Consider the following 27,011-nt stretch of genomic DNA (forward strand, 5'->3'; position numbering starts at 1 on the left):
TAACTGGAATCCTGAATGGCACATTTACCAGGTTTGGACTTGGGCACATCTGGACTAGGTGTAGTTTTAGGGCGGGGACGACGACCTGGCCGTTTGGTCTTTGGTGGAGCTGAAGAAAGAAAATCAGCTGGTTAATATATGAACAGTGACCCTACAAACTGACCATCAATACTATGTGCATCTTAGAAGCATATTTAAGCCCTCTGATTTATTGCAGACATGTATCCTTCTGTTTTTCATTATTTACCCAGTTGAATGAGGTCTTGAAAAATGGAGTTGTGGGATTTCTTTTTTTTTTTCCAAATATTAATAAATAACTCTTTAAGAGAGCTCTCTATTTTTTCTATTTTGACTTGAAAAACTAAGAACTTTATACAGCTTGGAGAAGACAGTCTCATAAAATTTTTGAAGATATATTATGTTCAACAGGAATATGAGAAATTTTACTTTTATTAATAGAAGCTGCTAGGGATAAAAGCTAAAATTTATTTGGCCTAAGATTCAAAACAAAGCTTTTTCACTTAGCATTTAAAAATCTGCAAATCAGTAACATGTGTAAAATGGATTTGAATTCAGAAATTATTTCAAGTTAGGCAAGTTTTTAAGAACAAGATATAGTTTTTGAACTACAAGAATTAAAATTTCCCCCCAAAAGAATCAGGAACTCTCACACACAAATGAACATTAATGAACAAATCTATTACTGTGAGCCTGTTTAATAAAGACGCCAGTGGCCAGGAAGAGAGGAAACCAAGGTAGGTCACTCACTGCATTACCTAATGTTGTTGTTGAAGATTTAGTTTCCAGCGTTCCAGGTTCTAAGACTGCATGAAAAATGCCCAAGAAGGAATCAAAATCAAAGGAAAAATGACGAACTTTATTAAATGCTAAAAATTAAATGCTTAATTTTTAAGTACTAAGTTGAGCAAACATAAATGGTGAAATTTTTATTCATATAAGAAATTGCTTTTTTATGTAAATAGATTACTGTGTTTTTAGACAAAATGAACAAAAATGCAGCTGGTCACTTAAGTTTGGAAAGAGAAGTGGAAAAAAAAAAAAGCATGACTCTCATTTGGAAGATGTGAATGCAATAAAGTAACGAACAGCTCATATTATGAAGGAAAATGTGGGTAATTCGGTAAGATGGCACCAGCAGAATAGTTTTGCTCTCTTGAAGAAAAAAAGCTATAAAGATTGTGGGTGAGTTTTTCTCTTTCTCTTATTTAATAAATTTCCTAGTGAAATATCAAGATATTGAGAACTGAAAAGACCATAATGCTTTTAAAGAAAATCTACAAATGTTAGAGTTTTGAAAGCAATAAAAAACCACCTCTAAAAATGAAAGCATAAATATGTCCTGGGGAAGCCATGGTCCTCTGTGGGGAATAACCAGGTTAAAACAAGCTCAGGACACAGTCCTCAGATATAAGAAGGGACAAAAAGGAATGTGGCAAATCAAAATCAGTATGGCTGTCTCAGAGCTTCCGCTTAGTCAAGGCAGCAGAGAGCTTATCTTCCGGCAGAAACAGCTGAAATCAAGATCTGAAGGACAATGAAGAAACAATTTTTCTAAAAGTCCAAAGCTAAGGACAAACTTGAACATAGTAAGTGTGAAAATAAGTGAATTCTTTTTCACTCACTAGAGGAAACTTCATTACCTATTGGCGGCTGTGACAGTAGGAGAATCTCAGGTTCTGGGGCTGCAATAAAAGCAAGTATTATATCAAGGGAGATGCTGACAGCACCATGGAAGGTAGAAATGAAAGGTCCTTTACCATAACAAGTGTCCTCTCAGTGGAAAGCCATCAGGTGCTATTGGCTTACAAAATAAAGCTCCATCACCCCACAGCCTCTACACAGACTACCACAGAAGAAAGAATTGAGTCTAATTTTTCTTGCTGATCTTTAGCTATTTTCCCCACTACAACTCCTAGTGCCCGAGGAGATGTTACTTTAAAAGGAGGTCAGTGCAGCCTTTCAGAGGTCATTCACCTGCCATTTTATTTCCTTCAGGACAGTCAGATGGAAAATGGCAACAGATCCATCGGACCTGTAACCATGTCTGAGCTCTGTTAGTTTTGGATCATTTTCAGCCTGATTGGAGCTGATATTGGTTCACAAAAAAAACAAAAAAACAAAAAAACCAGGAATTGAACTTACAGTCTAAAAAGGCCACAGGTGCTCATATGGTATTCATCATATTTACTACTACTTATTGCTGGTGAACAAATTGTTTTACACATGAAACTTATTCCATTTAAATTAGCAAATCAGCAGAAGTTAGAAAGTAGTCTCCGCATTTCATGAAATGCTGAATAAATTCATTAATAATATTATCTAAATATTCTGACAGATAAACTCTCCAAGGCCATTCAGGTTGGCAGTAAGTAAATGCTGAATATAAAAAAAGCTGAGTGCTAAAGAAATGATGCTTTTGAACTGTGGTGTTGGAGAAGACTCTTGAGAGTTCCTGGGACTGCAAGGAGAGCCAACCAGTCCCTCCTAAAGAAAATCAGTCCTGAATATTCACTGGAAGGACTGATGCTGAAGCTAAAACTACAATACTTTGGCCACCTCACGCGAAGAACTGACTCATTTGGAAAGACCCTGATGCTGGGAAAGATTGAAGGCGGGAGGAGAAGGGGACAACAGAGGATGAGATGGTTGGATGGCATCACTGACTCAATGGACATGAATTTGAGTAAGCTCCAGGAGTTGGTGATGGACAGGGAGGCCTGGCGTGCTGCAGTCCATGGGGTGGCAAAGAGTCAGACACAACTGAGTGACTGAACTGAACTGAAATGTTAAATATAGTTTGGTACAAAGACTATTTTTTTTTTTTAAAGAAGATGATCCAATAGCTTTCCTATTCTATAGAACAAAAAGAGTTGATTTCTTTCAAGAAGAAAATAAAAAGGAAATCAGTTTTTGAAGTAGAAAACAACATAAAGATTCTTTGACATTTTTTTCCTTACAGAAAGAAATTAATTAATCGAGTCCCTACTGAACAACTTAACAGAACTTAAATCACTGTGTACTTAGATATTTCTTAAATTACATTTACCAGGAATTATCTCTGATATTTCTGGGTGTGGGAAGTTTGGTAGAAGCAAGTAGTGATGTTTTAGCGACTAAAAGGAAAATATAATAATAAACAATTTGGATAGAGAATATTCATTTATCTGAAAGCAAGGCATAATAGCACAAGGTGTTACTGAAATGTAGCATCATTCATCAGAATGTCTGTGGCCAAAAAAAGAATTCTGATTTCTCATGAACTTGTCATAAATAGAATATAACAGATGAGTGGCAAAGCTGTAGTGCTGTATCAGATAGAAGGACACTAAGCAAAGTAAAAGTTATGTGTGTGGGAGGGCGGGGGCAGTGGCAGTTGAATGCCTCAGATTCTACAGGAAAAAAAGGAAAAGAAATAGGAAATATCAGTAATCAAATATGATAAATATCACAAAGACATCCACATCTGAAAATAGCAAAAACCAAAAATTCTCTTGAAACTTCAAGGTTATAATGAGTGCTTTAATTTCCACAAAGTTGCCTTCTAAAAGTACGAAAACGTAAGATTTGCTACTTTTAGCATCTTTAGATTTAACAAAGATGAAAGAATGCTGCTGTTTTAATTTTATAAAGAAAAATCAGCATTTTTCAGTTCCTGAGACTGAGCCCAAATAGGTATGACATCCCATCAACTAAGTATCCAACTCACCTCCATAAGAAAATATTATAGTCAGTGGTTGTTAAAAAATCTATCTTCTAAGAAGATTTCCTCTATCTCAGCCTTAACGTGTTATGGATAAAGATACAAAATTGTTCCATAAAAAAGCTGAGTGACATGCAAATAACTACACCAATCAGCTCAGCCCGAAACAAAAAGTCACTGATAGATTTGTGGCTAGAGTACCATTTACTGTTCCGTCCGCCGTGTCAGCTCTGAGTACAATAAACACCCATGACTGGAGGTCTCTCCCTTTCTTCAGATCTTTAAAAGCTTCAAGAGCCAAATGTCATTACAATCATAATGATTAACTATGAAGGAAAGAATTCTTATTGGATGAGGCAGACAAGCTGGGACATAGTAGATGGCTGAGATTTTTAAGAAAGCGTTGGATTTGGCTTGCAAGCCAAAACCAATGTGGGTTTTTACTCATTAACTTAACCACAAAGGAAAGCCAAAGGAAAAGCAGCCTTCATGGAAAGTGAAAAAGGAAAAATACGAATGTGATGAGAGGACTGGGAAAGTCAAGGAGTGGCTCAAATCAAAAAGCTTTTGGTGGTTTATTTGCTCTCCTGAACCTTACAAAAGAAATCTCTAACAGAGCTATAAAGGTGGTTGCCATAAAATGAATACATTTTTAAAAACTAACATCCAAACGATGGTTTATGAACTAGTCATTACTCTGTGTTGCCTCAGGCCACTCAAAGTCAACTTGAGCTCGCTTAAATTTAGGCACAGATTATGAAGATACTTGCTGTTAGGGGAAAAGAGTGAATATTTTTAGGTGATTAGAAGGTAGAAATCAAAGCAATATAAGTCTGTTAGCTTCCAAATAATTTCTCACATTTTTAAAAGGAAATGTCAAATTAAGAAATCTTTTTGTTCAAATACGTTAGAGTGATAAGAACATTCTCCCACCCTAATTTGAATTAATGAATTTCCTCTCAGAAATGCTTTTATTTCCAGAAACCACTAACATTGATAATATAACTTATCATGAGCAAAAGATAATTAACATTTGGAGACATTTTTTCGATGTTTTCAACTTTTATCTTGTAACAACAGAAATAATTAGAGAAATATTTAAAGTTGGTGACCAAAACATAACGTAATATTTCTTGGTCTGCCTGGTGAGAGGACCCTATTCAAAATACAGCCTAAATGTAACAGTTACTACCTTATTCCAAAGTCCTCTGGGCATAATTTTTAAATAAATGTACAGGAAACCCTTCTCTCAGCTGTCAGAATTCTTTGAGTTAAACCACTAGAACTCTTGTGTTTATTAGCTATGCTTCTTTCTCCTAACAACCTCTTTTAGTAAGAGTACTTCATTCAATTTCTCTGACTTGGAAACCTCACTCATGGTCATGGCATCAACCATATTCCCTTTGCCTAATCCCTAGTTTCTTTCCTTCTGATGCCTACAATACCTGGAAATCTCTCTGCTTCTTTTAAAGGAGTCATGAGAATTCTCTTTCTAAGTAGTTCTATTTTTCTTCCTTACCCATGTCTTTGCAAAAAGACAAATCATGCCCACTTAAGCAATCTTTTGCTTTAATAATCCTACTCTGTAAATACACATTAATGAAAAATCCATATTACAGTGAGAAATATATTCTTCCCAAAGCTAAGGCATGAAATTTTTTATGACAATAATGAGTTGTGACAAAGTTCCCCTTATATAATCTCATAAATCAACATTTCAGACTGTTGTATAGGTTCTGTATAGAGAAAAACAAAGATTTAATTATTTAACATGTCCTGCAATCCTTATGCAAGATATTATCTGTTTTTGATTATATACATAGAATAACCCCTCACTGAAAACAAAACAAAACACCTACTTTTCTTCAGCAAATTAATGTCTCCTGAGAAGTAAACAAAAGTCAGTATTCAGAAATCAGCCCCAGTTTACAAAGAAGTCATGGAACATTAGGAGACTACACCCCTTACTAGTCACGCACCCTGAGAACTGGGGCCCCAAACAAGGCAGAGTTCTGAGGGGATGGAAAGACTTCTCCACTTCTCAGCTGGAAGGCTGCTGATCTGAACTCCAAGCAATGTTGGTATTGGAAACTATTTCATCGTCCTAGACAAAGGAGTTCTCGATCATTCCCTCCACTCTCCCTCTGTGCTTTCTCTGGGGTGGTCATGCACATAATGAAACCCCACACAGCTCAAAGAGATGCTATGATAATATCAGAGGAGCTGGCTCTAATGACATCATGTCATCACATTTTTGCTCTTTTCATGGAAAGATGAATCAAATACCAAAGTGTGAATCAGAAGGTTTTGCTCCAAAGAGTGGCATAAAACAATTTTTCAACCCTACATGTGAAATATCAAAACAAAGCTCGGGTAATTACCAGGTTTGCTGTCTGTCACTTCTGGACTGAGAGGGATTTTAGGTTTCAAAGAAATAAATTGTGTTTTACTGGGAGCTGGAAAAATAAAGAAACAAAATAATCATCAAATCAGTATTTAGACATTTCAATGTCTGAAACTACAAAAGGAAAACCTATACTTCAAGTGCTATAAACCCATCATCTTGGATGATTTTGGAAACATTCCATTAGAAAATAAACTTTAAAAAAAATAATATTTCACAGAGCAGTATTTAATGAAAATATACTAATAAATTTTCATCTTTTTGAAAAAGCATTTCAAGAAAAAAGGCATTGCCATCAGTCACCATTACTATACAAAGTATGACAGTGATTTTAACCCAGGATTAAAAAATGTAAATTAGTGTAATGATTTTGCACCTTATTTCACATTTCTCAGCCATGTCTAAGTTTCTAAGCACTCAAAAAAAGAAATGTTTTAAAAGTAATATTCACTGATATGTATAATGTTGTGATCTGTGGCGTAAAGAAATGTTACTAACACCATAGCAGAAAGCTGTTTTTATAAATGAAGTTTGAAACTGAACTTGAAGGCCTTACCCCCCAAAATGGAGAAGTGTATATGAGACACAACTTTAAAAAACAATGATTGTGTAGAAGATGGAAAAGCATCAGTGATTTAACAGCTTTCCAAGGTACAAATGCTGAGTTCACATCCACCAACCACAGTGCCAGCTATCCAAAATTATGCAAGTCATGGAGTTGATATACTCTATGAGATATTGAGTACTGTTGAAATGATCCAGTTAGAACAGTGATTGAGACGGTACATAAAAGCTGGCATACTGGACTTCCTGTGGTGAAATGAACTAACCCATCTACTAAGGACATATCGTTACCCATTGTTGTCCATCTAGGTTCAGGGCTTTTAGAAATTTTAGATGTAATTGTTCCAGGACTTGTGGTTCTTTCTGGTGATGGAAAGGAAAAAAAAAAATTAACATATTCTAGAAACAATAAAAAAAAATCCTCCAAAGAGGAACTGAATGACCCTTTTAAAATCCTGTCATATTTAGTCAGTGTTTACAAAGCATGCAGTGAGTAAAAGTTTGGGGAAAGAATTTCAAAATTCAGTCATAATAGTATAGGCTATAAAAAAAACTGGAATAAGCAATGGAATAATCAAAGCCTGGTTATTGAGCATGAGTCTGAGTGTACCCTTTAACAATGAAGGCTAGCACCTCCAGATTGATAAATTACCTCCACCTCCAACTCTGTGCCATAACGTATGCTGTTCCCTTTTCCTTTTCCTCTGCCTAAAACTGACACATATTCTGATATTTATATCCTCAACTCTTACTTTGCTTTTCTGAGCTTCTACTCTAATAGAGTCTTACAAGCAGGTTATATCATCTTATGTTGCTCTCATCATTCATGATGTATTATCTTTTTAAGATTATGAGCAATTGGATAGCCAGAGTCACATTCTCTGCATCTCAGCCACCGCCCTCATGCAAAACTGAAAACATAGTAGGCAACAAATATGGGAACTGTCAGCCTGATAAACACTTAAATATAGATGCTTGCCAGGAAAATAAATGACATTATGTATCACTGTGACCATATAAATCACTATATATGACTGTTTCTATATTTATATCAAAATTCACATGTAAAAACATCATTCACTAAAACTGATCTAAAAAGAAATAGCAGCATAAGCGTTATTACTTAGAAATGTGGAGTTAAATACAAAAGAAACATTAAAGAATTGGAGAATGGGTCTCAGGGGTAGAAGAAGGTGGGCAGTAGATTCTCTTTTTCAGTCTAAGACTTGAAGTACCTAAAAAAAACTCTATGTATTATTTTGATTTAAAAAGACTATTTCCCAGAAAAAAGAATATCATTCACATAATTTTCAGTAAAATCTTACTGAAAATGTTTGACTTTTGTTATTTTTAATTATTCATCTTCAGTTAGTTCCAAATTTTATAGAGCATCTTTAATCTACAGAATCGTTTCTCTTTCTAATAAGTACATGGATATCATCTACTTGGAATTAAATATCCTGAAAGGTTAAATAGACAGTTATTTACCAGGCTTAGTTCTTGGTGGTTTGGGCCTGAGGCGTCGTTTAGGTGTAGAAGGGACAGATGTAGTTTGCAGGGAAGCTGAAAGAAGAGTTAATATAGCTTTGGTAAATGATATTTACCAGGGGGTCAATGAGATTGTAACCATACACTTACAAACTTCTTGAGGGCAAGAACTGCTTTCTATTTCTTTGTAGCCCTAGAATGCCCAGCATAGGTGTTCAATAAGTAAATACTGATTGAGCCAAAAGAAATTAAATGTCTGTTTGAGAAGATACATTTTTCAGTTAAGTGTACTGGAAAGGGAGGACCCTTGAAGGATTTACAAACACAAGGTACAGTTAATTACTCAAAAGATGATTTATCCAACAGCATGGGAGAAGCACAGATATTTCAGATTTACAGAATAGAACATTCAGAACTTTTTAATTCTATAGCTCACTACTAACATCACCAGGAGTTAATGAACTTCATCATTTCAGTAATTTTCTATTATAGACTGAAAGCTATTTTACTCTCTTTTACTCATCTTTCTTCATCATATCCAGGATTGTAGAGTCCACTTGGTGCTCCTTAGACTATTTTGAGAAAAATAGTCTGATCAAGTGGTATCTAAAATGCTAATTGAAGGGAACATATTTTAAAATAATTATCATCTATAATTTTGCTGCTATTTTCTGGTTGGTAAATTTGAAAGAACTATAGAAAGGGAGTTATCCTTCAAAATAACATATACAAAGACAGAACTGTTACATCATACACCTGAAACTAACATAATGTTATATATTAATTTTACCTCAGTTAAAAAATAGATATCAAGATTATAAAAATTCTTCAAGGATTATCACAAAACTAAGAATGACAGATCACCAAGTTCTTTGAAGAGTTTCATCATAGAGAATGAAGGGAAATGTTTACTACTGAAAATATTCTGAGAAGGCCAGCGTGACTTCTGCTTTTTGTCTCTTCATCTGTTCTTTCAAAGTACATAACTATACAGAGGTCATTAATTACCAGGTGTTGTAGGCTGCAATTCAGGACTGGTAAAGATTTCCAGTTTTTGAGAAATAAATGGTGTTTCACTCGGAGCTGAAAACACAAACAACCCCATCCCACCAAGTAATTTCAGTTAAAATGAGGTATTTTAAGAGCTTCAACATGCTTTTAGATGGTGATACAAAGCACATGCTAAAAGGACATGATGAAGGATGAAAAATGCACGTTGTCTTGGAAAGCTACTGGATGAAATGATAATTTAAAGTGGGGAAAAGGTCAGGATGAAACCGTTCAGTAGCTGACTCCAGGCAGACCGAGCGCATGGAAGAGAGGTGATATAGGCCACAAACATGAGATGGATGGGATGAAATGATGATGAAGATGTCCATGCAATTTTCAAAGCTTTTCATTCCTTTAATGATGGAAAAAAATATCATTCATTACAGTTCAAAAATGAGAGAGAGAAAGAGAGAGCCCAAATGGAACATAAGATGCCTGCATTGTAGGGAAAAATATATATTATATTCAGAAAGAGGAAAGAAATAAATGATTAGATGTGATGGAATGAAATGGTCATTTGGAAGAAAGGCATTCACATGGATTTTCTTTTGATGGAAAACAAAGTAGAATTTTTCTGTTAAAAACATTACCCAGTGTTGCCCTTGGCTGTTCAAGAGTTCTAGAAGTTTTAGGTGGGACAGAGTCCAGAAGTGGATCGCTTGTTGCTGTTGGAATAAATGTCAACATTTATAAAAGCAGTAGAAGGCCCCAGGAATAAAATACAAAATTCCTGAGTAATAAATTATGCCTCAAATGGGGAAAAATATCAAGAACACTTGAGAGATGGCTGACCAACATTTTAAAACTAGTGATTCATTAGGAGTTGAAGATGAGCTCATGCTTAAAAACATACACGCTTCAAATGTTAGAAACCATGATAAAATGGTGCTTCACACATTCAACTGTTTTCAACTGTTTTTTCTGGTTCCTTCCCTCTGTTTCTGAATTGCTAGCTGAATCTGCTCGTAACATTCTGTTTCATCTTTTAAAAATTTCTGCTGCTTTTTAAAATTATTTGCCTGTATTTATCATGGTGCCCATATATGGCTACACACCACCCCCTCCCCCAAAAATACCAGACATATGTCCTTGTGTGGCAGAGACCAGTGTTATTTACTTTGAATTTCCTGCAGTACCTAATTTAGTAAGTGTATAATAAAATACTTGCTAAAAGAAACCATCAGACTAAGTTAAACACATAGGTAGAGCAGTAAGTGAATGCCAAAGTTAGACCCAACTGAACGTCTGTAGACACATGAGTGACGAGATTGATCTAGAGCAGGATTTGTCACCTTGGCACTACTGCCCTTTAGGGCTGGATAATTCTGTATTGTGGGGATTTTCCTGTACCTCGCAGGGGTTTAGCAGCATCCGTGGACTCAATCCACTAGATGTCAGCAACACGTTCCCCACTGGTGACAACCGAAAATACCTCTTGCCATGGCTGAATAGTTCCTCAGTGGGAAAAGAACAAAATCACCCCCTACTGGAGAACCACTGCTCCAGGGAAAACTCCGAATTCTAAAACCTTTTCAGAATGATTCTCATCACTAGAGCACTAGGCTGTTATTTAGTGCGCCTGAGAGGCAACCTAATCTTTCTGCATGTCCCACATATGCAGAGTTTATTTACTGGAGGACGTGGAGACATTATCGTTCGGTGGGAGAAGGGGGCAGAATTCATCTCCCTGACAGAGACTGCCACATTTCTCCTGTGGAACTCTAGAGAGTATATTCTTCACTCTGCAAAAATTGTCACAATACCTGGCATCCAAAAAAAAAAAAAAAAAAAAGAATTGAGAGTCTGGGTGTACCTGTGTGGGGCTCTGATATCTCAGGCTCATCTGATGTTGTAGGGCTTGAGAAAACATCATAAGTGGCTTTTAAAAGAAAAGGTAAAACAAAAGAGAAGATGTTAATTTTGGTTAATTTTAAAAGACTTCATGACATATTTTAATGCTGGCTGAAGGAGGACAGTTGATGTAGGTGCTAGAGCTTGGGCCGTGGGCTACTGGTCTTGTCGGTAAGACTGAAGCGATCACTAAAAGGCTGGCCTCTAGTCCTTCTTGCTCTGAACTGAAGGACTGGCCCCCAGGGTGATGTGAGCTTAGTGCTATTTGTTTACAACGAAGCAGTGCCAGCTATAAGTCACAGAGCTTCAAAGAGTATGTACGTAAATGAAGTCAGATGGCAATTTTAGGAGACATTTCCAAAGAAGAACAGTCACACTGAGGTAATTTGCACAAAGACTACAGCTTGGCTTTTCTATTGAGTAAAAGTTACCATCATGATGTCTGGATAGTACTTTACAGTTTGCGTAGTACTTTATAGTTTGACAGCACTTTCTCACATATCAGCTTGTTTAACTCTCTTAATATCCTTGAGAAATAGGTGAGGTAGACATTAACCCCATGTTATAGTCAATGGGGTAGTAACTCCATTTTCTAGATATTAAAATTGAGATTCACTGGGGTGAAGACATTTGTTAGTGGTCAAATTCTACCTATTTCTAACTCTATTGAGCATGGGCCCACCTTCCTTCTCCTTTGGTAACCATTGGTTTCTTTTTGATCTCTGTGAGTCTATTTATGTTTTGTAAATAAATCCATTTGTATCATTTTTTATAGTCCATATATAAGGATATCATATGATATTTGTCTTTCTTTGTCTGATCTACTTCACTTAGTATGATAATCTCCAGATCTATCTATGTTGCCACAAATGACACTATTTCATTCTTTTTATGACTGAGTGCTATTCCATTCATATATATTAAGACTTCTTTTTAAACATAAGTTCATATATGAAAAACCTCACAACCTCATTAGGACAGAAATTGTGCTTGTTACACTCTTTACATACTTCAAGGTTGTGCTTCCAGAGCCTTGTACGCAGGAAGACTCAATGAAATTAATCTGCAAGATTTCCATTACTGTGAACAAATAGCAATGAGTTTAACAATTGGGTGGTTTATGCTTTTAGTAAGGATACACAAGAATAAATGAACAGATTCTTTATTCTTAGAGCATACATATATGTGCACACAAATCTCTTCCTCTACAATTAGCTTTCATATGTTTGTGTGGTCATACCCTGCCATGGAAACAGAGCCCTAAACATATATATGAAGACACAAGGAGAAAATACAACAGGCCAGCAATACATAGCTGGATGAGAAAAGCATCTATAAACACCACATGCAGAGTTCTGAGTACCATTTAAATAAGGACATAAAACTCTCTTACATTTCTTAGAAAAATAAAATACCTTTCTAGTTGGCCTTGAAATTTGTGAAAATATTGCCTACAAGTAAATTCTCATGGAGCCTAACCAATGGCTGTGGCTGTAAATCTCTAAGAGGCCACTGTAAATCTATAAACCATTCACTACACTTAAATTTTATTTTCCTGATCACAAAGCATCAACACCACCATTTATTCCTATGTTTTCTCTTCTCTAGGGTTTAATCCAGTCGGGTGGGCCAGATTTACGCTAATCAATACCCCACAGGCAGACAATAAGGTCCAAAAGTAGAGTTCAGCCTCTCTTCAACCACCGTGGGCCACCTGTGGCCCAAACTTCCCAACCAGTATACCACTCCTCGAACATGCTGATCACTTCAGCTTTCAAGTCTTTAAATAATTTTTAGAGCTTAACTGCAGACAGCAATTTGCTAAAGCTCTATAATGTACTGAAAGAGCAAAACACTGAATATAGTAGTAAGCTCCTAAAGGGAGTTCCCAAAGTGGATTCTAATGAAGACTGAGGTAGACTGTTCTCAGTGTTGTCAAGGGAGGTCTCTAAAGAGAATTGTTTACTGCTCAAGGGGAAATAATTAAGCCAGAAGGAATGGTCATCTTAGTAATAAGCTACAGAACAGTTAAAGGGAAAAGTCAGTTTGTCAGGACATGTTGGGGGAAGAACAGGCAGGAGAATTTTCTAAGGATGCAAATAAACACATTGGGTCATCTTGGGTTATATAGAAAAGCCATTTTCATTATTTGATTAAGGTTTCAAATCCCTCCTGGTCCTAAATGATGGTCTTTTAAGGGGATGACCAAGTAAATTAAGGAGGCTTAACACTGAGAGCATTAGCAAGCCAGAAACAAGACATTGACTTCTATCCTCCTTCTCCAACCATATATGGGCTTTAGAAGTCAAGCATCTGCTCCATCTGTAGGATAAGATATCTATCTATCTGCCCGCCCATCTGTGTATCTATCTATCTATCTCTCCCACTTCTGATGCCCATGGAAAACACATCGCATTGGTCATGGTGTCCTTTTACTCTCTGCCCTAGGCAGGGGCTGGAAGCCCAGTTAATAGCATGATTCAGGCTTCCCACTCAACCCGATCAGTGTGGTCATGTGATATCTACCATCAGTGCCATGGGGTTAATAGGACATCAGGCCATTTCTGTGGGGTTACAGGATCTCTTCCAAGTACACTGTATATGTCCGGGTCTATTCTCCTTAGACGTGTGTCCACAAAGAGTTGAACATGACTGAGCGACTGAACTGATTCTCCTTAGACATTTTTAGACAAGTGAAATGAAGACCCAAGAATCATTGGGCATACTTCTATTCTTTGTTGCTCCTTTTCTTTCTTTTTATTAATTAAATTGGGAGTCTAGGATTAACAGATACACACTACTGTATATAAAATAGGTAAACAACAAGGATCTACTGCATAGCACAGGAAACTACACTCAGTATCTTATACTGACCTATAATGGAAAAGAATCTGAAAAAGAATATATATTACATATATATAACTGAATATGTATGCATAACTGAATCAATTGCTGTACACTTGAAACTAACACAACAGTGCAAATTAACTACACTTCAATAAAATACAAAAAAAAAAAAAAAAAGAAACAAAAATACAAGAAAAGAAAATGGTGATGTTGGACCATAAAGGTGGCTGAATACTGAAGAACTGATGCTTTTGAAGTGTGGTATTGGAGAAGACTTTTGAGAACCCCTTGGACTGCAAGGAGATCATACCAGTCAGTCCTAAAGGAAAGCAGTCCTGAATATTCATTGGAAGGACTGATGCTGAAGCTGAAGCTCCAATACTTTGGCCACCTGATGCGAAGAACTGACTCATTGGAAAAGACCCTGATGCTGGGAGAGATTGAAGGCAGGAGGAGAAGGGGATGACAGAAGACGAGACAGTTGGATGGCATCACCGACTCAGTGGACATGAGTTTGAGCGAGCTCTAGGCGATGGTGAAGGACAGGGAGGCCTGGCGTGCTGCAGTCCATGTGGTTGCAAAGAGTCAGACATGACTGAGGAACTGAATAAAACTCCCTTTGCTTCCAGGGACCTCTGGAAGATTGATATGCTGGTATATGTACAACCCTTTGAATCTCTTAACATAAGACTGTTATGCAAATACAAAATCATATTATTCCAGTGAAGAAGTACTCCAACAAGCATGTACACATGCATGCAGATGCACAACTCATTGGCGAGGGGTGGGGGAGGTGCTGAGAGCTTTCCCAGAACTCACTCTATAGTAATAGAAATCATAGTCAACTGGCCACTCTCCAATAGAACATAAGACCAATTCTATTGCATCATCAGAGAGACTGACTTTTCTAAATGATTGTTACAAGCACTTAAGTATCTGTAAAATGTGGCCAACTTTTTTATAATACAGAATTTATACATAAGTTTACATTTTGGCGTATAGCGAAAGAGCAGATCTTTATAATTTCCTTTTTGTATTTTAAGAAAAGTTGGATTTTGCCAAGGAAGTCAAAATCAATCAACCCTACTTCAACATACTTTAGAGGAGGTTTAAACAAAATAAAATTCCAAATAATGAGATCACAAAATGCTGTGCTAATGAAGCACTGGGGCCAATAGGCTCACAGTGGCGAAGAATATGTTTGATGACTACACTTCTCAGATTTCCTAGGACAGTCCAAATTCCAAATACCCTGTCCCACTCTTGCCATCAACTATTGAAATGATTTCAATATTCAACATGCAAGTTAGAATTTCCATATAGCTTTTTATAGCCAAAAGTAATATAGAGATCTTTATGAGAGCATGCACTTGGATCACTTGATACAGAGTATGAAGTAAATGTGGAAAACAAATCTAGCAAATTCTGAAGCAAAATGAATTTCACAAACGGTATTGATAAATGTTTAATGGTTGATGAAGAGACAAGCAGCCTCTGGCACCCAAGTGCCGGCCAGGCACTCATAGCTTGGCTGCGGCGTTTGCCTACTGGACATCAACAGTTGAGAACACCAATATCAGACAAGTTCACCTATGACCAAGATGGACCAAGGCAAAAACAAGACCATTCTGTGATTGTGTGGAACACAAATGCAAGAACACAAAAATTACTGTCCTCATATCCTGGCTATCTTTATCAATCACAACTATAGTCTCACTCCTTTCTTGCCTTCTAGTTAAGAATCATTAAAACCTTCTATCAGATTCTTCCCATTTTCAGACAATATCCAGTTCAGAGCAAAGCTTCACTTTCTTAAACCCTCCCCAGAATTACCTAACACAAGACTAAATCCCATAAGACATCCTTCCCAACATCCTCTTACTAAGAGATCCACAGTTCCTCATGGTCTACCATCTCATTGTTACAATAAGTAAATAAACTTAACTTTGTTCAAATATAGCTGAAGGTAACTGACAGAGTAATACAGATGCATTGTATTTCAACATAGAAAACAAAATGTGCTCACTTCACTGTAATAATATGATTAATACCAGCTGAACTATATAATTTTTTCAAAAGATATAACAACTAAAAACAAGACAAATGTTTTTTATGGACCAGCATTCAAGAACTATCTCTGCCTCTCTCTCTCTCTTCTTAATTCTCAACTAATTGCATTAGGAAGCCATGTGAGTAACTGGAAAATACAATAATCATATATGTTGAAACTAAACAGGAAATAGAAACTTAGTGCATGTATAAATTCACAAAATCAATCAAGAAACAAAGACTAAAATGAAAGGATTGTGTGACTATATCAACTTTTTAAATCACAAATAACACATATTATAATCTGAAATCAAACATGTTAGGAAGATCCCATGGAACACTTAAATAAGAGGTAGATGTGAGCGTGAAAAGCCTTAGCAGAAACAACAAATACTTAACCACCCACTTTGAGAAATCAAGTTTACATTGATTTCTCTGCCCACTGTCCTGTAATTGACCACATTTGATGCTTCTTATCTGCACCATGTGAAATATTACAGACTACAGCGAAAAGGTAGTGCTTCTTCAACTTTAATGCTCGTACAAATCACCTGGAGATCTTGTTAAACAGCAGATCTCAATTCATTAGATTTGAAGTAGAGCCCAAGACTCAGCCTTTCTAACAAGTTCCCTGGTGATGCTAATGCTGCCCGTCCAAACATCACACCAAGTAGCCCAGGCATAACAATTCAATATTCCAAGGGCAGACTAGGGAGTTTCTATGGCTTATTCTTATGCCTGCAACCATATCTACTGAACTCTTAGAGCCCATGACAAGCTCCAGCACTTCATCTAGACACGGCTGGCAGTTGACGGATTTTGAAAGTTCTCTGGCATCCTAAGGTGGACCTGGCAGGAGTGAGGCAGCTGAATAATAAACTGCTTCCTGCTGTATTAGCCTCTATTCAGGGCAAAACCAGAATTAAAGGAACCTTTCTTTTATTGGGATTTCCAGTCTCATCTATCTGTATCCTCTTTGTAACTTCACAATCTTCACTTCCCAGCATATTCTCCCTATTCCCCAAAGCTCACTTCAATTCAGGCTTTATATATAATTCATATCCTAGGCATTAAAATCACAGAAAGGGTTTCCTGGAGGTTTTGGTCTGTTTGCTCTTATATAATCATAGACACCAAAAATCTAGAGGTTGGTCAAGAGAAGCCCAGGAAAATCTATGTCCCTATGTTTATAGCCTAAAAGTTAAGAGATAAAACAGACCTAAGTGGCTGCAGTCCATGGGGTCGCTAAGAGTCAGACACGACTGAGCGACTTCTCTTTCACTTTTCCCTTTCATGCATTGGAGAAGGAAATGGCAGCCCACTCCAGTGTTCTTGCCTGGAGAATCCCAGGGACGGTGGAGCCTGGTGGGCTGCCGTCAATGGGGTCACACAGAGTCGGCCACGACTGAAGCGACTTAGCAGCAGCGGCAGCTAGTGGTGTGTTAGTTCAGTGGGCCCTAACAGTCCTCGGCTTGGTAGCTGTGATGCTTGTATAGGCTGGGGGCTTGGAGGGGGGCCAGGTAAGCTCTGCCGTAATGGAGCAGATAAACCAGCACGCACGCCCACAGATGAGCCTTGCTCCAGAGTCAGTGCCGTGGTGGCGTATGAAACTCCACCCGATTTTATACTCAAGTGACTCAGGTTCTGAAGGTAGTCTTGCGCCAACAGTTAGTAATTGCAGTAGAATTTTAAGGGCAGGGACATGGGGACTTAAGGCTTAGAAAGACCCAATTTTAGACTTCTCTAATTTGGCTGACAACCACAGCCCACTTAGAGATGTTTTCCCACTTGAGAAAACTAGGGGAACCATAACAGACACACTCAGTTCATTTGATGCCATCTTTGTGTCTTTTGCTAAGATCTGAATCCATTACACTCACCAGAGAAAGATAATTTGACTAAAATCTATGTGTCCATAAGCCCATGCTCATCCTTTCTCAAACCAGTCATACGCTGAACTCCTTTCTGAAGAATATCACAGAATGGTGGTGTGTTTAATGTCATTACATGAATGTCTAACCAAATTACATGCTGGTTATATGTGCTAAAAGAATCACAATTGGAAGGTTCACAAAATTAAAAATAAGTGAAACAAAAATCATGGAAGTAATCACACAAAGTGGTTTGTGAGTTTTTCTTACAATTCTCACATGCTAAATAATTTCTTTCGTTGACTGCTAGACATCAAAGAAAAGATGTAAAGGTAAAAACTTTTTGAGAAAAAAAAATCTGTTTTTTGAGGAGGAAAGCTATTTCCCTCAATCAGTTTTAGTATTAGAACACAAGAATTCTCAGGAGAAAAAAGCTGATTGCTACAGTTTACAAAAGAGCGAACTAAGATCCAGAAAAGTAGAGAAAAATTGCTAAAGTAAGTGGTTGGTAGTAAAGCCAGAACTGGAACCAAGGTCCAGTATTAGTGCTAAGACCTGTGGTCTCTCCTCCAAATTACAATATGTTTACAGATTTTAGGACTCAGTAATAATATCTTGCATGTAGTAAACTCTCAAATGTTCACTGAATATTTTATTGAAAAAAGAAGCAAATGTCTACCTGCAAGGGAAATATTAAATTCATATTGTTAAATAAGACTACCATAGAGCTTATTTTTGTTACTGTTCTCCTGTCACAAAAGAGATGTCTAGAAATTCAGTGAGCCAACTTGCAGTTCATCTTCTAGCCAGACTTCTAACTATATATGCAGACATTAAAACACAGATCTTTAGAACAAATGCAAAAACATTTTGCTTTTGTATTGAGAAAAATGAAATTAATATAAGCACCAAGAATAGATTATAGCTTTACCATTTACTACAAATATATGGATAATCAATTAAAGAACCTATAGAAATAAAAATAAGGGAAGTTATTCAATACTGTTGCTCCAATCTATTTTTTTTTTTTTTAAAGAATGTAATTACCAGTTTGAGGCAGTAGAATTTTGGAATCTTCAGATATTTTACTTGTAGGCACAATTCCTGGCTTTTCACTTGAAGCTACAGCAAAAAAAGAAATGGAATTCACTGAGAATTTTTTTTTTTTTTTTGAGAGGATAGAGAGACAGAAATAGATTGCTCGTGTCGTTAAATGGCTACCAGTAGCCTGAAATAAAAAACACACACTGATCCAACTAAACATCATTATATACCAAGAAGCAATCAATACACTACACTCATTCAGAGAGCATTTGAACACGGTCTAGACGGTGACCAGAGTTTGGTGTCATATTCTTAATGTTTCTGAGGACAGAAAACTAACAAAATTGGCTCTCTGGAATTAACAGACTAATAACTGTTATTGAATTTGCAGAAAACTCAATCAGAGGAAAAAATGTTTTAAATCAAGTCAACCACTTGTTTGGCTGAGTCAGACTGAAATCATCAGCTCATTGAGGTTTGCACAGCTAGGATCCAGTAAACGTGTCCTACAGGATTAAACAGTCACCACCCACAACTTAACAGCAGATTCAAGGTACTGTTATTACCCAAGGTGCCCCCAGCTTTCTCAAAAGGGAAAGGTGTTTTTGCCTGAGGAAATTCTGGAAGCCTTTTCGGAGCTGCAACAAAATACACAAGAGATGTTATGACTTGAAGTGCAAGTAAGAGAAAAGGTTTTAAATCTCAAGCTCACAGAAACAAAAAAACAAACACAAAAATGCAAATGACTCAGGAAAGGTAAGGGACTGTTAGTAGTACATAATTTTTCTCCTGTGTTTCAATGATGGATGATATCAGACAGCATCTTCTTTCTAATTTTTATAATCAAGCCACTAAATTTAAGGGGTTTGGGTTCTTTTTCTCACCTTTATTAAACTAGTGTTCTAATTTTTTCAGCAATACGTATGTCTGCTCTCAGATATATTTTGTTTCAATTCAAGTCAAGCACGTCTAAACTAGACAACATTCTTCCAATAGCTTTTAAAAACAGAATTGCAGTAATTACATGTCTATACTTGTTTCCCCCCAAACTTCCTTGATATCACATTCAAATTCTAAGAATTCTAAGAAGCAGTCTATAGAAATATCATAAACATATCTTCTCTTTCAAGAGAAACAGTTGAATAAAAAGCTATTTTGGAAAAATACGGAAAATAATTTATTCAGTCACAATGATTTTGATTTAAAAGAGTCAAATATAATATCAAAATATGACTACTCCCAAGGAAAACAGCCAAAGGATTTATATAGAGAACGACTAGTTAGTACCCTAAATTATAAAATAAAGAATTTATAGCATCTAAGGGTTTGGCATTCAGGCATTTATTGTTCTAAAAGCCATGTGTCCCTTCTTTTCTGTGAGAAGATAAATTTGAATGAGTTAGCCTCAGGGTTTCTTTCAGGCATGCATAAAATTTCCAAGGAAATAATAAGCTATAGTGTTTAATAATTTTTACCTAGAGTGCTCAGTGGCAATTCAAACCTAGGTATTAAAATAGTTTGTGATGTTCCGGGGGTCCTTCCCCTGAGAACTGCAATAAAGAAGAACTCAGTTAGAAACACCCCAAGTCAGGATTTGACATTGTGACTTAATCGTATCGTGTGAGGCATGCTCATAATGGAGGGTACATTGGGCAGCTGATACCTTTCATGGAAATAGCTGGCTTCCCCTGGAAAGTTTTTACACAGTTGTATTAATCTGAAGGTCTACCTTTGAATGGCCATGGTGTGACATGGAAGATCAACATCACAAGGACAGAACAATATATGTACATGCTGCTCCTTTTTAAAAATTTTTTTTAGGAGAAGAGAATAAAGCAACTTAGATTCTCTCAGGCCAATCAACAGCCAACTTGCATGGCATGAAATTCTTAGTAAAAAGCATTACACTTTTGAGTAGTCTCCTTAAGTTTACTACACATAAGCCTAGGAAAAGCCAGCGGAAATGGGAAGCATAGACACAGTCACGACACTCACTGCTCCAAGCTTTGTAGACTAGAGGGCTGGCATTCTGGTTTTCTATGCCTCCCAAGAGGCTGGTAAAAAGGGTGTGCAGTTAGCATCTAACATCCAGAGCTGCCTAAAATATTAGTCACCAGGATCAAGGCATGTTGTTAACTCTTTAAGGGAACTGATCCAAGAAATAGGAAGATGAACTACTGCCTGTAAGGGAGGAAAGAAAGTGGGGAGGATGGGAAGCCAAGGCACTGAGGTTATTTTTCTATGAGGGTTGGGGTGGTTTTTGTTTTTAAAGGAAAAAAAAGTTCTTAGAATTACCCAGTGTTGTTTCTGAAATGTCTAATGCACTAGACACAGTGGGCTTAGTGGTTCTTGGAACTGATTCAGGAGTCACTGGAAGGGAAAAAAGACGACTTTATGAATTAAGATAAAATGAAACAACTCAGGACCGTAAGTTTCTGTTGTTGCCCTTTAGAATTAGAACTGACATGTATAAAGACCAATTCTTTTCAAGTTAATTACGGTAAGGGCTCCCTGGCTTGGCCCAGTGTCTGAACTGACACCTCCTTCCAACCATTCCCTTCTGGGTTTGTCTACCCTCCAGGTATTTCAAAAAGCACATGGAATTGACCCTCATGGAAGCACTTAACAGATTATTCATAATTTCTTGTGTGCCTATTTTCCTCTTTATCTCCAGAGCTTAGCACAAACTCTGGAGAATAGTAAGCAAGCACATGATAAATATTTATTAAATGAGTTAATAAATGGGCAGCTAAAAGAATGACCCAGGGCAAAAAGATTTATTTAGAACTATTACATGATAAGAATTCTCTTTTCCAAACTGCAGTGAACATGCCAAGATTAGAAGAGGGTTGAAATTATAAGGATTCAAGTGCTCAGTCACAGAGCACTTTCAAGTACTAGATCAAAGGTAAAGATGACCCTCAGGTAAATCGTTGTTGAGAAATAAGAACCAGGATCACTGAAATCTGGCATGAATTGTGAGCTACACAATTCCAGAATTTTGTAGGGTAAGGGTATGAAATAAACACAATAACAATGAATAATAAATTACGAAGTTTGTCTAAGCATTTCTAAAGTGGAAAGTCTCAAGGAAGTTTTGGCAGAGAACTAAGAAATCTATAGACGCCCTCATCATATACTATGCCAAGAGAACAAGTATAATTGGGAAAAGTCGATAGAATCTCCACTGGGTCATGCCTATCCATTTTTGGTATTTACCAATTAGACTGAAGTCAGAAAACTACCTAGGAATTTCATTCAAATAGATTACTCCAGCATCAGATTATACCTTTTCTTCAATTTCTATGAAGGTAGGGAGGGGATGGAAGGCCCATCTCTCACCTTCAGTCAGGACCAAATACTTCTTACTCTGTCAGAAATATTTTTACTTGAATAGGTTTATTGAAATCAGGTCATTTTATTTCCCCGCCAATCTTTATCTTCTCTGTACAAGTCTTGAGTCAGAGTTTAGTACAAGGTAAATATAACTGATTTTTCAATTTACAGCAATTTTATGGATTAAAAACTCACTTTAGATTGGAGTTACTTTGCTAAATGAAGATTTAGGGGAATCCTTGCTAGGTATTTGTTTCACAGAGTCCTGAATGAGGTGGTATTGCTCTGGCAAATACTCTGTAGTTCAGAGAATAATGTGTTCCTGATGGGCTGGACTTGGGCAGTTTGTCCACAGAAAAAATGCTGAATGTTTGTTTGTTAGTAATGGTTGATAAACTGGGGAAAATGCACACTGAATTTATTCTTTAAAGGATTTTTTTAATGAATTATTATGTATTTTCTTCATGAAGGTTGTTAATCTTCAAGAGCCACTTACTAAATTATTCCAGGGCACTTTCATAGATATCAAAGTATGGATAACGGTATTTTTTTAAACCAATCACTTGTGAAAGTGAAGAACTGAAAAATGCTCTCATGTCTTCTTATAAATGGAAAGCACCAAAACCATGGTATTACATCTCAATATAAAAATATTTCAGGATGTTGAGGTAACAATTTTCACCTGGAGTGAATAATGCAGGTTCTATTGTTACAGATCAGTTATATAATTCAATTGCTCATTTTGCATCTGTTGTTTCCCCAAACATTAAAGACCCAGAGTCTCCTATTGTGTGCTTATGATCAAAACGAACTTCCTACTGGCTCTTCACTGAAAAAAAAATACAGGCTTATCAATCACTTAATATTTGAAAAAATATATTATGTATTTTCTCAAAGTTAATAAACATAGAGATCTCATTACCTGTTATGGGCAGTGCTGGAATTTTTTCTACCTCTGGTGTTTTAGATTCAGCAGGCAATGCCAAGGTTTCATTCTTAGCTAAAAAATCAGAGAAAAACAATTTACCTCACTTCCTCATAATAGTGTCCAAATATAATTCCCTCAAAACAACCAACAGACTATTTCAAGACTATTCTGCTCATATCCCTTCCCACCAGGCAGTCAATACAATTACTGTGAATTTCTACCAGTGATTAGTATTAGTAGAGACAGTCTTCAGAATTCCTTCTCATTAACCCTAGGTAATACTTTAAGATCTAAGTTGGCACTGGAAGGAAGAAAAAAATGACAACCCAGTATTTGGCTAGCTGTCAAGTCATTCTGATTCATAAACAGAGTTGCTTGAAGACATAGGCTGTATAGAAAAATGCTCCCTGGAATTTTATACTCAATTACTCCTAATTTTTAAAAAAAATCAATGAAAAGAAATTATCCATTTTTATATATGGTAAAAATGTAGTACATTACGGCAATAAAGTTTTAGAAAAACATAAATAATGTACATAGGAAATGAAGATATTTGAAGATATTTGTGGTTAAAAAATTACAAATGGTTATTTATTTGAGTCACATATTAACATAGATCTTTTCTTTGGGTCTGTGTGGGAATTCAATGTAAAAAAATGAAATCTGTTTTTTTGTTTGTTTTTTTTTCTCTTCTGACAACTATTCAGGAAACTTCTAAAATCCAGGTATTCTTCTTCAACGAAAGTACATTTCTATGCCAGAGTTGCCCAATGATTAAGATATTCTCCATTTCAAAAAATGCATGTAGGATTAACTCGATTCATCAATTTGGCACACGGAGTCAATGACCTACTTATAATATTTTGAAAGTCTAGTGGCATGAAAGAATTCATTTTTCTTTGAGATACGCTGATCATGTCACCTTGAACTGATTATAATCAGATGGGATTTTAAGTCTTAAGGCCATAAGGAACTTCTTGGGTTTCTCAACTTTCGCACTATTGACATTTGTGACTGTATATTTTCTTTTTTTTTAATTATGGGGGCCTTATGTGAAATGTAGGATATTCAACAGTATTTCTGGGCTTTATGCCCTGGATTACACAGCTGTGACAACCAAAATGTCTCTACTATGTTTAGCCGCTCAGATTCTGACTCTGCAACCCCAAGGACTGCAGCCCACCAGGCTCCTCTGTCCGCAGGGATTCTCCAGGAAAGAGTACTGGAGTGGGGTACCATGCCCTCCTCCAGGGGATCTGCCCAACCCAACCCAGGGATTGAACCCAGGTCTCCTGCATTGCAGGCATATTCTCTACCATCTGTGCCACCGGGGAAGTCCAAGAATACTGGAGTGGGTAGCCCATCCCTTCTCCAGGGGAACTTCCTGACCCAGGAATCGAACCAGGGTCTCCTGCACTGCAGGATTCTTTTCCATCTGAGTTACCCTCAAAATGTCTCTGCTGCTGCTGCTGCTGCTAAGCTGCTTCAGTCGTGTCCGACTCTGTGCGACCCCACAGACGGCAGCCCACCAGGCTCCCCCGTCCCTGGACACTGCCAAATATCCCAGAGGGGGAAGAAGGGGAAAAAGTGAAAGTGAAGTCGCTCAGTCGTGTCCGACTCTTTGCGGCCCCATGGACTGTAGCCTACCAGGCTCCTCTGTCCGCGGGATTCTCCAGGCAAGGGCACTGGAGTGGGGTGCCAGACAAGGGGAGGGAGGAGATAAAATCTCCCTCTGTTGAAAACTACTGATCTAATCTGTTCCTTCAAAGTTCTTTAAGGATGCAAATTTTGTAACTTCCTCCTGCAGTTTACATCACTGCCATAAAGATCATTTTCTTCTTTTCAGTTAACATGGGCACAAAATATACTTATTTTTTGATGATCTTAAAGACAATTACACAGTCATCCCTTTCTCAAAGACCATGGAAGCAAATCAATTTTCGGTCTGTATCATGGAAGCATACAATAGATTCCTAGAGTTAATGATTCTCAGTTAATGGTTTAAACTGCTAGAAACAGCCATCACAAGTGCTCGTGTCCTCGCCTTGGCTATCCGTCAAGTGTACATTCTCTATTTTTGTGCACTTGAAGCTGCACAATATTTATACAACAGAAATGTTTAATGCCACTGTTCAATTAATGTGGCAGGGCATAATGAGAAGGGGCTTTTTCTGGAATAACTAGAAAACTAAACAGATTCAGCATAATTTTATGATAAATCCTTTTTAGCTTTCTAAATCTCATCAACATGTCTTTTCTGCTTCTTTTGTAGTCAGAACTTTGGTTTAGAACCACTGTGATTATTGGCACAGGGAAAAAACCTTCAGATTACAATTTTTAAAATTTATTTTTTAATTGAAGGAAAACTGCTTTTCAATGCTGTGTTTTCTGCTGTACAATGAAGCAGATCAGCTATAATTACACATATATCCCCTCCCTCTTGAGTCCAAACATTGAGGAGCTCTAGTTTTGTTATTTTCAGCATGTAACAAAGGAAGGGTTTTTTTTAATGTAAGATTATAAGGTTTATCTTCAATGTTCTTTTTCTTCAGTGTCATCTTCTCCTTCAGGATGATTTTTGCTAATCCCTTCCTTCTTGTGTAATTTCCTATGCTCTTGGTGATTCCCTGGCTAACTAGGACTATGCATTTATTTATTAAAAAAATTATTTATTTTAACCTCCAGATCCTAGATTTTCAGGCAATGCTCTGAACTGCTTTGTTTTAGCTCTTTATTCATGCCCTTACAGGGCAATTACATGAAACTAAAATTAGGCTGTTAATGAAGAAAAATGGTTAACTACCTTCCCAAGAGGTATTTGTATTCTCTACACATCACTAATTCCTTACAGAGACATGTGTGCATGTGTTCAGCCATCTCCTACTCTTTGCTACCCCATAGACTGTAGCCCGCCAGGCTCCTCTGTCCATGGAATTTTCCAGGCAAGAATACCAGAGTGGGCTGCCATTTCCTCCTCCAGGGGATCTTCCCAACCCAGGGAACGAACTCATGTCTCTTGCATCTACTGCGTGGGCAGGTAGATTCTTTACCCATTGCACCACCTGGGAATATCGTATTTCTAAATATGGGACTTCAGACAGAAGAGAAACTGGCTGAAGGGAAGGATGCTTGAGTGGAGACTCTTTATGACTCCTATCAAGCCATGAGTATTCACCCACACTATGCATGTACAACCAGTCTTGGCAACAGCAGAGTAAAAATGCCGTGAGAGCGCGGCCTAAAACCCAGGAAACTCCTTTTCCTCTCTGATCCTTCTGTGTCTTTTTGCAACACAGCCGTTTCCTTTCGTCCTTGGCAAGCTGTCTTGGCTTTGGCAAACCGTTTCTATATCCCTGGGAAGTGTGTATATCACTAGTTTTTATTTCTCTCATTATTCACATCATGTATTCCCAGAACAAAAGCTATTAATTTCTTGATGTCCCATGTTGGGATCTGCTAGATTGAGGATATTATTTTTAGTATTTGCCCCTCACACAGTACGATTTTTTCTGAATGACAATGATAAATAACTTCAGGAAAGCTTATTTCTCCCTCACTGGTATAAAGAAAAGTTTATGCTCACTCTTCATTTAAAAAAACGTCTAAAACGTTATTTGTGAACATTGTCTAAGATCGTACATTTGATGGATTTATTGGACATTTTCAAACATATTGCCTATCAGTCTCTTCAATGTGTCAAAAATTTGCCGTGCATTAAAGATAGGTGTTTCCGTAGAAATAAGTTTTAAAAGGCATCTTCTATTTGCATAGAATTTTCTCCACTAAAATCACACGTACTCCTGAAGCCTTGGTGATTTGTATCAGAATAAAAAAAGCAAACAATAAAGCAAACAAAAA

General features: G+C 37.0%; 1 protein-coding gene across 9 annotated transcripts in view; it reads right to left on the reverse strand.

Moving 5' to 3' along the window:
* The window catches only part of LOC122428730 (ABI family member 3 binding protein), a 281,331-nt gene that overhangs the window by 116,190 nt on the left and 138,130 nt on the right, over positions 1 to 27,011 (reverse strand). For 2 of the 9 annotated variants that reach the window (XM_043448808.1, XM_043448802.1), the window contains exons 10-23: positions 23,148 to 23,225; positions 21,185 to 21,259; positions 20,365 to 20,439; positions 19,456 to 19,527; positions 18,893 to 18,967; positions 11,041 to 11,106; positions 9,818 to 9,892; positions 9,186 to 9,260; positions 8,178 to 8,252; positions 6,981 to 7,052; positions 6,103 to 6,177; positions 1,662 to 1,703; positions 777 to 824; positions 29 to 109 (exon numbers count right to left, since the gene is read on the reverse strand). In XM_043448808.1, the coding sequence (XP_043304743.1) occupies positions 29 to 109; positions 777 to 824; positions 1,662 to 1,703; positions 6,103 to 6,177; positions 6,981 to 7,052; positions 8,178 to 8,252; positions 9,186 to 9,260; positions 9,818 to 9,892; positions 11,041 to 11,106; positions 18,893 to 18,967; positions 19,456 to 19,527; positions 20,365 to 20,439; positions 21,185 to 21,259; positions 23,148 to 23,225 (984 nt within the window). Of the gene's footprint in view, positions 1 to 28; positions 110 to 776; positions 825 to 1,661; positions 1,704 to 5,580; positions 5,605 to 6,102; positions 6,178 to 6,980; positions 7,053 to 8,177; positions 8,253 to 9,185; positions 9,261 to 9,817; positions 9,893 to 11,040; positions 11,107 to 18,892; positions 18,968 to 19,455; positions 19,528 to 20,364; positions 20,440 to 21,184; positions 21,260 to 23,147; positions 23,226 to 27,011 lie in introns of all 9 variants that reach the window. The other 7 variants (XM_043448809.1, XM_043448805.1, XM_043448801.1 and 4 more) reach the window with 6 other exon arrangements.

This window comes from Cervus canadensis, chromosome 27 (genome assembly GCF_019320065.1).
Source record: "Cervus canadensis isolate Bull #8, Minnesota chromosome 27, ASM1932006v1, whole genome shotgun sequence".
Lineage (NCBI taxonomy): Eukaryota > Metazoa > Chordata > Mammalia > Artiodactyla > Cervidae > Cervus > Cervus canadensis.